Source organism: Macrobrachium nipponense, chromosome 2 (genome assembly GCF_015104395.2).
Source record: "Macrobrachium nipponense isolate FS-2020 chromosome 2, ASM1510439v2, whole genome shotgun sequence".
Classification (NCBI taxonomy): Eukaryota; Metazoa; Arthropoda; class Malacostraca; order Decapoda; family Palaemonidae; genus Macrobrachium; species Macrobrachium nipponense.
This window is the reverse complement of record NC_087201.1, coordinates 57,795,923-57,808,250: the sequence shown is the minus strand read 5'-3', so window position 1 is coordinate 57,808,250 and position 12,328 is coordinate 57,795,923. Positions and strand designations below refer to the sequence as shown.

Here is a 12,328-nt window from a genome sequence, read left to right as displayed (position 1 = left end):
GTAATTTAGGATAATTTTACCTAGAAAGATGATATTTAAGGATTACTTTCATAGGGCGACACGAGCCAATCACCCAGAAATAGATTTTTTCCTTCGTCAAATCCCTTTTTTTTTTTATTAAGCTGGCTTCAGGAGCAAGAATTTCAGAAACGTCGGCTTTGTCCAGAGATCCGGATCATATTCAATTCCTTCCCACAGGGAAGTCCTACTTTCTCCGGAACGTAGCTTTTTGGCAAAAAATGAAGATCCTTTGATGAGGTGGGAACCTTGGAAAGTTTAACCTCTTCCACAAGATGTATCCCTTTGTCCAGTTTCAGCCTTACGAGCCTTTCTATCCAGGACCTCCTCATCCTCATCGGGGCCCCTCTTTAAGAGGGAAAAAGGTGGAACTTTATCCATTAAAGGCATCAGGCAACAAATCCTGTACTTTAACAAACAAGCCAATCCTGACTCTTTCCCAAAAGCACATGATGTCAGGGCAGTAGCCACTCAATTAATTATTTCCAACACATGAACTTTGATGAGTTGAAAAAAAATTATACATGGATGGAAATCGCCGACAGTGTTCAAACGCCATTACCTTAAGTCCTTGGAAGCTCTGAAATTTTCAGCAGTAGCAGCGGGAAACATAGTTCCCCTGACTCTAGTTAATTTGTAGTAGAAGATTCAGTCCTCCTTTCTACCTGCCTCACCCAACAGTTCGTCTATTCCTACAGTGTTCATTTACATTCACCTTGTGCCTTAGCTGCTTTTTAATAAGGTAGTGAGTGCCCCTTATTTTTTTTTTTTTTTTTTTTTTTGCTAGGGACACCTCACAGATGATTATGCATATTGATCTCATGGATGTTACCCCCTTATTTTTATGCTAGGGGATCATCTCATTTATAATGGTTACGGGTTTTGTATATTAAGTCTATACATTCCTTATTATATTATCATTGTTGATTAATTTGATTGTTTTAATTGCTATTATATTTTGATACATGCCTTTACACAGATACCATTTTGTTACATGTAAGCCAATTTACCCTCTGACATATGTAAATTACCTTATGTTAAGAAACATGTTTAGAATGAAGGTAATTTAAGCATATTGTTACTTTGTATCACTGTGTATTTGTATCTTTTTTAGCAATTAATATTCTTTTTTTATTTTATTTTTTACTTTATTTTATTTGAGACCTATGATTATAATTTATTACTTTTGTTTACAATCTTGTGCTATTTCTCTGGTACGATTTCGCGCAGCGACACGAGCTGAGCCCAGAAAAGGATTTTGACGTAAGGAAAATCTATTTCTGGGCGATTGGCTCGTGTCGCCAGCGAAATCCCACCCTACCCATCCCTTCGCCAAGATTGTCCTGCTCAACTTCAGGATGGCCACCAGGGGCGCAGCAGTCGACAGCATGGGATGGAGTATAGTAGTACGAGCTGCTCACCCTGTGGGTCGGCTCCCTCTTGGAGGGATTTGGTAGTGGGAGACTTTCTATTGGCATTTGGCTCGTGGTTGTGGTCTCACTCGCCTAGTGTTCATACCGACACCCTCCTGGAGGGTGAGCGAGTCAGTTATACTGACCTTTTTCTTTATTTTATTTATTCTCTGGTATGTGTAGTACATTTACCCTAGGAAATTAATAGATTAAAGGATATTTCGCTGGCGACACGAGCCAATCGCCCAGAAATAGATTTTTCCTTACGTCAAAATCCCTTATTAATTTATACAGCAATATATCAATTCATTAAGGGGGTGGCCGGCGGCCGCTAATGCCGTTTTTTAAACGACAGGACTTTTTTTGCATTCATTCATACCACTTAATAAGGTGACTTGGGACATCTCCAAACCGCATATGATTTTCGCCTCTGACCTTCGGTTTTGTTATGCCCAGGGCAATTTAATCCCGAAAATAACCATTTTTCAAATTCTATCCCTCCCTTGATATTTAATATTAAGACCTTGGGATTACTATCCATATATAGACCTGATGTCCACCTCCAATCAAATGGAGAGTTTTCTAAAAGTCATTTTTTTGCTAGATATGAATTTTTCAATATGGTAAAAAAATACCCTATTAATCAGAGAAAAAAAAATTATAAAAAAAGACAAAACAAAAATTGGAAAAAAGGGCTCTATTTGATTGTTCTATAATGTCTTTCTGAGTTATATACCAAATTCCAATGTTATAGTTTTGAGATACGGGCGTTCAAAGTTTTCCTTCGTATTTCTATAAAGACAATGTTAATGAATAATGATTATTATGAATGTATATTTCTTTTTTGTGTATTAATAAACCAAAACTATTTTATTTATCATAATTTAATCATAAATGATGATCCCTTGCTCATATATCGTAGCCTGGGGCACTGCTTGAGGCAGATGGGGCACTCCTTCCTACGTAACCCCCTCTCTCCCCTTCACTAACTCGGCTTATTACAGCGAATTTTCTTCTGTATGTTAGCGAGATATTTTTCCTTGTATTTTCCTCTTTGGCATGATGACATTCTTGCCGAAACAAAGATAAACAAACGTATATGCAAGAGAATGTCAAAGGTGAAACTCGAAGGTGCACTCTCTTTTTACGAAGACAATTTAATAAATCATGATTATTATGAATTTCATATTCCATTTTGGGTATTAAAAAACCAAAACTATGTTATTTATCATAAATGAAGATCTCCTTGCTCAAAGATCGTAGCCTTGGGCACAGTGTGACGTGTGCTGTCAGCAAGAGGGGGTGTTACTAGGCAACCCTCCCCTCTCTCTTCACTAACTACGCGTATATTATGATATTCTGTAATAATACTTGAGCGATTTTTCTTCGTCTGTATGTTAGCGAGATGTTTTCCTTGTGTTTTCCTCATTGGCATGATGAACTTCTTGCCTAAACATACATAAACATACGTAAAAGCAAGCGAATGTCACGAGGTGAAACTCGAACGTGTAATCTACTTGCAGTCTATGGTCCAACTGATTCATGATTGAACCAGATACTCGCTTCTGCGAGCCACGAAATCTCTACAGATGCCATTTCTCACAATTTCTTTGCCAATAATTATCAAAATTTACGATAACAGAAGAAATATTGCATTTTCTTGTACGGATGAATGAATGTTTTAGGCCTATTGAGTTATGTTTACTAATTACCCTGTAACTACGAAAGTTAGAGGAATTTTGACGAAATATTTCGTATACGTATTCTCAATTGCCATATGAAGCTCCATGAATTTTTTCATGACTTTGCATTTTTCGCCCTATACCACCATATAGTATAGGGGTTACGGCCGGCCCCCTTAAAGAAAATACCATAGTGAATTAGTAAGATTTTAGCTTATAAATTTAAAAAATTATGGAAGAATGAAGGAAATCCCAGTATTCTTTCTGTAACTCCAGGTACTAAAACTGTCATACGTATCAAGTTAAGTGACAGAAGGGGGAAGGAGCTGTTGTGCTGTTGCCATCAAGTGCTCATGAAATTCCCCCACCTCTCTCTCTCTCTCTCCTCATCTTCCTCTCTCTCTCTTTCAATCCGCTTCTCTTCCTCTATCTTCTACTCTCTCATCTCTTCTTCTCTCATTTACTGCGAACTCGGAGACTTTTTTTTTATAGTACACTCGTTGTACTATATGTTTTAATTAAACTTTCAAATATGAATTAAGAAATAAGTAATAATAATGATAATAACTGTAATTACAAAATTCATATTATGTGATAGTATTTTAAAGAAATAAAATACTAATCTATCCATGTCACTTTTAATTAAGGCTAACTCTCTCTCTCTCTCTCTCTCTCTCTATCTCTCTCTCTCTCTCTCAACTCTCTCTCTCTCTCTCTCTCTCTCTCTCTCTCTCTCCTTTGCCACACAAAATAATAAGTGTCATAGTGGTAACTCCCTCCCTCTCTTTCGCTGGAAGTGTTATAAGTATTTTTTGAGAGAACAGAGAGATAAAACACTCTCTCTCTCTCTCTCTCTCTCTCGTCTCTCTCTCTCATCTCTCTCTCTCTCTCTCTCTCTTACCGAGATGAAAGAATTTTTATGGTACTAGTATGTAAAATGTTTATTGATAATTTCAGTTATTTAATAATAATAATAGTAATAATTATAATAATAAAACTGTAATTACAAAATTCATAATGGTAGTATTTTAAAGAGATGAAAATTACCTTTCCATTTCACTTGTAAGGATAACTCCTCTTTCTTACCGAGATGAGAGAATTTTTATGGTAAATGCATGTGTTTATTTTATTTTCAAATAATAATAATAATAATAATAGAAGTAGTAATAATACGATAACTAATTTCAAATGAAAATTCTTCCCTTTGTCTTTTTCTGTATCAATTTCCCTACCTCATAACTCCAGTGACGCTCGGAGCTGGGAAAGTAACAATGCCATACAATGGCCAACGAATTTAATGGTTTTATGTAATCTCTCTCTCTCTCTCTCTCTCTCTCTCTCTCTCTCTCTCTCTCTCTCTCTCTCTCTCTCTCTCTCTCTCTCTCTCTTACTGAGATGAGATAATTTTCATGGACATGTATGTAATAAGTTTATCATTAATATTTTTATTTTCCATAATAATACTATTAACTGTAAGTACAAAATTCATATCTGAGTATTTTAAAATATAATAATCATTCCATTTCTCTCTTTTAAATACTGTAAGGACAATCTCTCTCTCTCTCTCTCTCTCCTCTCTCTCTCTCTCTCTCCTCTCTCTCTTTCTCTCTCCACAAGATACTTGTCATACATTTGGTGTTTCTATTTCTTCCTTTTATCTCTCTCGCTCTCAGCAAAAGAATTGATAGACAGACAAACATAATTGCACACAGTCCTCTCTTTCTCTCTTCTCTGGAGAAATATATGTATTTATGGGAGGAGGGAAAAAAGTTGCCTACAGACGTTCATTTCAATCTATTGAAACTGTAAGGAGTTATTGTCTCTCTCTCTCTCTCTCTCTCTCTCTCTCTCTCTCTCTCTCTCTCTCTCTCTCTCTCTCTCTCTGCTATTTGCTGTTTATATATTTCTAATGGTAAAATGTTTAAGATGACTTTAAAATGATATTAATAATATCAATTCAATGGTATATTTGATGTAGGATAATACTTTAAGTAGACGTTTGGTATTTGTGATTTCACATACAATTGCTTCCTTTGTAATAAGAAAATGGATGTCTCAACAAGTAACAGTTTGAAAGAAAACGTGCATGACTGAATACTTATGGGGGGACTGAATTATTTTCACATACGTAACTAAGTCATGCAGGACGTACATAGTATGTATTTATGTATAACCATAAAATGTAAGATTTACTTTAAAACAGTATTAATAATATTTCAAAGATTAATATGAACCGTAATAGGATATTTTATGTATATTTGATGAAGGATGGTCTTTTTAGGGATACTTTGGTGTTTGCATGTTCAGGATAGGAGTTTATGAGCACTTTTAGAGGGGGGTTCCAAACATTCGCGGATTCTAACGATTCGCGGGTGGGGTCTGGTACGCATCCCCCGCGAATACGGGGGGACCACTGTACTATGTACACTAATACACTTTATTTACAGGTACTATATTACATATTAGTAGTACGTATTAAGTTAGGTATTGAATGGTCCAAATTGTTGTATTAGTTTATTGGTCAATTTAGCTTTTATTATAAAATTTACTGTGGTGTTTTTGTAGGGCTTGGAATGAATTAGGCAATTTACATGTAAAATGCGGTTCGAGATATGAAAAGCTCAGGTTACGAAGGCTGCCTCAGAACGGATTAATTTCGTATCCTGAGGTACCACTGTACTATTCTGTTCAGTGGTTCCAGATCCTTTAGCATTAGCGGAGGGCACATTCCAACATCGCTGGGACAACCTGGAGGTGTATGCCTACCCTCCGTTTTGTTTGATCTGTCAAGTTCTGAACAAGCTGATGAGTTCACAGGGTCTCAGGATAAATTTGGTAGCCCCTCTGTGAGGCGGAATGGTTTCCAGATCTGCTGTCGTCGTTGTCGGAGGTTCCAAGGGAAATTCCCCCTTGGCAGCATCTCTGTCAGCCGCATGCGGAAAGGTTCCACCAGTCAGTAGAATCCCTGTCTCTTCACGGCTGGAGACTATCAAGTATCTCCTCCGAGCGAGAGGTTTTTCTCAGAGAACAGCTGGGCATATGTCCAGCAGTCTCAGAAAGTCGACCTCTGCAGTTTACCAAGGCAAATGGGCAATCTACTGTGATTGGTGTCTTAAACAGGGTTTTTCTCCACTCGCAACCTCTATTCAGTGCATAACAGACTTTTTAACCTTCCTCAGAGACGAGAAACGTTTGTCCATTTCTGCCATTAGAAGCTACAGGGCGGCCCTGAGTTTATTGTTACGCCTTAGAAGTATCGACATCTCGTCCTGGGAACTTTCCTTGCTAGTTAAGGGGTTTGAGCAATCGAGTTCTCCTAGGAAGCTAAAGCCTCCGACATGGTATGTTTCCCTGGTTCTCAAGAGCTTCACTAAGGGTCCATATGAGCCTTTGCGTCGCTCATCTGACAGGAACTTGATGCTCAAGACAGCTTTCCTTCTGGCCTTGGCATCTTCAAAGAGGGTAGGAGAGCTCCACGGTCTGAGCTATGATGTGAAGCACACCAGGGGTTGGAGGTTGGTGTCCTTCGAATTTGTCCCGGAGTTCGTGGCCAAGACCCAAAATCCCTCTGTGCATGATGACAGGTTCACTTTATTTTCCATTCCATCACTGACTGACTTCGTGGTTGGTGATGCTCAAGAGCTTTTGTTGTGTCCTGTCCGGGCCTTGTGTTGCTATCTTAAAAGGACATGGCACCTTAGACCAGGCTGCTGCAGACTTTTTGTTAGCACAGGCCGTACGAAGAAAGAGGTGTCAAAGAATACTATTTCTTTTTGGATATGGGAAGCCATGAGACAGGCATACTTGGCTCTTGATGATTCTGCCACCACGTCTGTGCAGGCTAGAGCTCATGACGTTAGGGGTATTGGTCCCTCTCTGGCTTTCAAAAAGAACTTGGCTGTACATAGAGTGCTGAGCGCTGGTACTTGGTTATGCCAGTCCACGTTCACATCTTTCTATCTTAAGGATGTTGGCCACAGATCTACGGACACTTTTTCCCTGGCTCCTGTGTTGGCTGGTCTCCTTCTTTCTCTTGTAACTTTCCTTCTTCCTTTGGGCTGGTTAAAGAATAGACACGTCATTCGCTGGACTGGTCTGATACAGGTGAGTAAGGTAGTCATGCTGATAGTGTGGTCGTTTAATATACAAATATCAAACCCTCTATTCGGTAGCCTATGCTCCACTCCTTGGCAAGGAGTTGGGAGTGGTAGCAAACCCTGGTGTGTTGGTTTGCTATTGGACAGTCAAAGTTTCTCTTTGGTTCCCTATACAATGATTCTCCCATAAATCATTGTCCGTCACTCAGGTTCTGAGTGGTTAGATATCAATTTATCTAGCTTCTCATGGGCATCAGTACCTCTCCAGAAGTTATTTCTTCTGGAGCTGGACTGATGAGTAGGCCCCCAGCCAGTTTAGGATGTCTTGTACCTCCCCCTAAGTATGAGTCTATCCTATTAGTAAGACTGAAGGTTTGTTCGCTTATGAACAATTGACAAATTTTCTAAGACAATTTGTATTTTTCATAGCTACAAACCTGAGGTCTTAACATTAACTGCCCACCTCTAGCCGCCCCTCTGTTTGTTGACATCCTGAGTTGGGAAAGACTGACACGGTGGAGTAGGTGCGTGGTCCTTGACCACTCTTCACCCGATATACACATGCATTGCCAGATATCACACGATTCCTTGCTTTCATCTGCGTTTTAACCGGATCCAGCTAGGCGCTAGAAATGATCCTATTGTTAAGACATCAGGTTTGTAGCTATGAAAAATACAAATTGTCTTAGAAAATATGTCATTTTATAAGACAATAATATGAGAATACATACAATATTGTTGGATACAGTGTAGTAATGTATAACTTCTAAAAGATTCTTGGAAAAGATGCATATTATTCAATACATGTGTAATTATACGTAGCCACCAGCAGCATGACATCGCTCAATTATGCTGATGTTGAAATGAAGCTGATTCTCGTTTTGTGTCAATTTTTTTTTTTATTAATGAATAAACAAAATCTTTTGCTTTATTAATAAATACATACTGTGCTATGTCTTTGTTTATGTCAATGCCTGTCGTTTGCAGCACTGATGTGCGGGTGAATTTAAAACAACACTCGGGCACTAATTCGCATTAAATCAAAATTTGTGCGATTTTTAAACATTTTAGAATATTTTCTAGCTCGCATTAAATTGAAAATGCATTAATTAAATGCGCTAATTGAAAGGTGGTTGTATATGAATTTAGAGGTTGAATATCGTTATTTCCGCACCTGAATCCCTTCAGTCATAAGGTAGAATGAAGCACTTTCTTTATACTAGTTGCACCTTATGGCGTTTGCACCCCCAAGGAGCAAGTCTTCTATATAATAGACAGATTAGATCGTTGTATATTTATTCCCACATCAACTGCCCCACTCAGTCCTTGCAGGCAAAGTGAAAGTGAATGTGACAGTTGATGAATGAGAGATACTCCCCCATTCACCATCATCTCCACTTGGTGGCATTTGGTTAATCACCTAGTTACCAAGTTTATCAGTTTCCAGCTCAGGCTGAAAGGTACTCCAATATAATAGGCTCTGGTTTGAATACCTAGGAAAGATGCAAATTATTATTCAAAAATGTTATATTTTTCCTGGCCTAGATATACAAACCAGAGTCTTTTATATTAACCCTCACTTAAATCACCCTACTCAATCTCTGTGGCTGTAGCCAAAGTGAATGTAAAGGTTGGTGAGTGAAGGACACTCTCCCACTTACCCTCCCGTCTTTACCAGTTAATCACTTGGTTAACTACCTTTGTTAATATGTTTTCTAATAGTTTCCAGCTCATGCTAAAAAATATTCCCATATAAAATGCTCTGGTTTTTATACCTAGAAATTTTCTTTTTTTATACACTGTGGCAAACTGTCAACATAATATCTAGAGAAGTAGTGCTACCTTATCCCCATCAGGACTCTGAATACAAATTATAATAAGACTTTTAGTTATATTCCATACTGGATTTTTACTTAATCCTTGTTTGTTATAGAAGACAAAGGTTTTAACATCAGTGATTGATCTAAGGTGCTTTGAAGCATGTCCTGGAGGTCTCATTTACCAATTGTGGGTGCTTAGTTGCTTGATCCTTCTCATTTTAGTTTTGATTTTGGTCCAATCATAAGTGTGGGTTTATTGTAGAAGAAATGTATTTTTTAGAAAAGTGATCCATTACTTATAATGAAATTTCTCCTTCTCCCAGTCCCACTTTATCCTTGCACTGGACTAAAAGTGGATTTAATGTGGATTGAAGCATCTGCGGTCCATATTGATACAAGAAATAGTCTTAAATTGAAATACTGAGTTTGCATGAAAAATTTTTAGTTGTTTAAAAAAAAATTTTTTTTGTCATGGTAACAATTATTCATAGACATACTATACTGTATTCCTCATATTTTCACACACTTTTTGTTAAGTATTTTTGTAAAAAGGAATGTATGGTTAAAGTTTTTCAGAGTATTTAATTTTATTTTCAGGTCAAATTGTACAGTGAACAGTGATATATTATGTCTGGGGAATCGTAGTTTCCCAAAGAGGTTACCATGTAATTGGACATCTGGATACAAATGGTCAACAGCCTTACTTCTGTCTATTACCCTTGGAGGCTTTGGTGCTGACAGGTTAAGTAGTTGGTTCATTTATCACTTATAATTCCCTTTCTGTGATAATTCTCAATTGGGGATATTCCCAAAGTAGTATGAATTAGATATTAAACGACATTCGTAGCGTAAAGATTATGTATATATACTATAGTATATACATATCTTATATATATAATGTACTATGTTTATACGTGCATTCGACTCCCCGTACAGTATTTGCTTTTTTGAGATTCGTGGACTCGCCTATTCGCGAATTTTTCTTTGGACCATATCTACCCATTATTCGCTGGAAATTTGCCTATTCGTGGGTTTTTCTGTTTATAAATATTTGCTAATTAGTGTACTTTGTTGTTATTTTCATGACTAAACACATTTTTATGGTACAAAAATTATTTACTAATTTTCAAATATTAACTTTGATTAATACTGCATTAGTAAGTTTAATAAGATTAAATGATATCACATAATAAAAATAACGATCTCTCTCTCTCTCTCTCTCTCTCTCTCTCTCTCTCTCTCTCTCTCTCTCTCTCTCTCTCTCTCTCTCTCTCTCTCTATTTTTTTGCATGATAAATAAATGATTTACTAATTTTCAAATATTAATAGTAATGGAAACAGCAATAATATCAACTCATTAAAGAAAATACTGTAGTGAATTAGTAAGGTTTTAGTTTATAAATTAAAATATTATGTAAGAATGAAGGAATATCCATTCTACCCTGCATCTTTCTTTTAGATCCAGGTACTAAGTCTCTTCTTCTCTCTCTCTCTCTCTGCTCTCTCTCTCTCTCCCTCTCCTCTCCTCTCTCTCTCTCTCGCTTCTCGTCTCTTCTCTCTCTCTCTCTCTCTCTCTCTCTCTCTCTCTCTCTCTCTCTCCACAAGATACGTATCTCATAGTGGTAACTCTCTCCATCAGTTTTGGCTGGAAGTGTTAGAAGTGTATGTATATATCTTAAAGGGTATATTACATTTTATGATAAAGTGATAATTTACAGTGCTAATTATCTAATAATATTAAGTCTGATGAGATTTTAAAAAATACTAAAATCTCTCTCTCTCTTACTTATGTATTTTTATTTGTTTTGTAGTATGATAAGTAAATGATTTACCTAATAACTGATTTTCAAATATTAATAAGATTAATGAAAGAAATAGCAATTCCCCGTCTTCGAGAAAGGAGGTTAGGGGAGTAAATGACAGTTTGATATACATATTGGGAGAGGTTACATACAGAAAGTCCCTGTTAATGGGAGCCATAGAGAAACATGCGGATATTTGTCATAAAGCATGTCTCTCTATGTGTCACCAAAAAGGATTCCTCCAAACGAAGAGTGATCCTAGACATATCAACATTGAACAAGCACACTGTTTGCCATATTTTCCGAATAACTACCGTTGCCCTAGTGCCATATTTTCCGAATAACTACCGTTGCCCTAGTGCATTCAATTGTTCTAAAAGGGACTTAGATAGATCTGAAAGATGCATACTAGAATGTCCTTGTCATTATTCCCTTCCGTCCCTTCCTAAGGCTTTGGATAGGGAAAGATATGTGAGCTAAACATTGCTCTAAGATTTGACAAATTTAGTACAAGCAGTCCCCGGTTATCGGCAGGGGTTCCATTCCTGGGGGTGTGCTGATAGATGAAAACCGCCATTAACCAAAACTTGGTGATTTATGGCGCCATAATGGCGCTAATAACAGTTATCTGCACCATAAGCAGTCTTGTGGTGCCGATACCGGAACTCAGTCTGTTATGGCACCATAAATCACCGATTTTATGGTGCTAGACAAGCCCCATAAAACCGGATCACCGATGACCGAGTCCACCGATAACCGGGGACTGCCTTTAATGGCTCGAGATGCCGCTGCTAAGTAGATGGTGTAGTGACACAAATTAAGATAAGCAAAGAAGGAAAAGTAAATATGTATCTTTTCCATGAATCTTTTGAAATGTTATGCATTATTTCACTGTATCCAGTAGTATTGTATTTATTCTCATATTATTGCATTATAAAATACTTCTAACATAGCGGTCAATGTTTTGGTTTGGAAATCAGCTGATGGTAAATACGAGATTGTTTTGCCATATTTAACTCAATTCTGAGCAAATTTTCTTGCTTGTAGTTAGCATAAATGAATATCTAAATACATCTCGTTGTGATTGTGAACTAAATTATTTTTTTCGTTAACAGATTACGTTGGCGGCATGTTTACTGAGTAAAAAAATTATGTGATTCTGTTTGCTATTTTCACTTTATTTCATTGTAATACAAGCTTTACGTTATTTATCTTTTATCGGTTTGAAAACAACAGTAAAATGTGTTCTTTCAAGCCCAATAGATTTGATTAAAATGATTTCCTCTTAATTATATCAGCGGTTGTGTTTGATGGCATAAGTTTACGGGAGTTTTATCTTTGTTGCCGATGCACAATAATAGCCATAAGCAGCTTGAACAATTTTCTTAGCTTCAGATTAACTCGTTTTAAATTCATTTTTTATCTAGCGAATAAAGTTACTAGGATTGAGGTATTGTTATGTAATAGTAACTCTATTTGCTATCGTTTTATATTTAT

The 12,328-nt window shown here is 37.0% G+C and overlaps 1 protein-coding gene across 3 annotated transcripts in view; it reads left to right on the top strand.

Annotated features, from left to right (window-relative positions):
- The window catches only part of LOC135220610 (TM2 domain-containing protein almondex-like), a 245,560-nt gene that overhangs the window by 217,719 nt on the left and 15,513 nt on the right, over positions 1 to 12,328 (top strand). For 2 of the 3 annotated variants that reach the window (XM_064257913.1, XM_064257914.1), the window contains one exon: positions 9,627 to 9,770. The exons of the other annotated variant lie outside the window; for it this stretch is intronic. In XM_064257913.1, the coding sequence (XP_064113983.1) occupies positions 9,627 to 9,770 (144 nt within the window). The remainder of the gene's footprint in view (positions 1 to 9,626; positions 9,771 to 12,328) is intronic. 3 annotated transcript variants of the gene reach the window in all.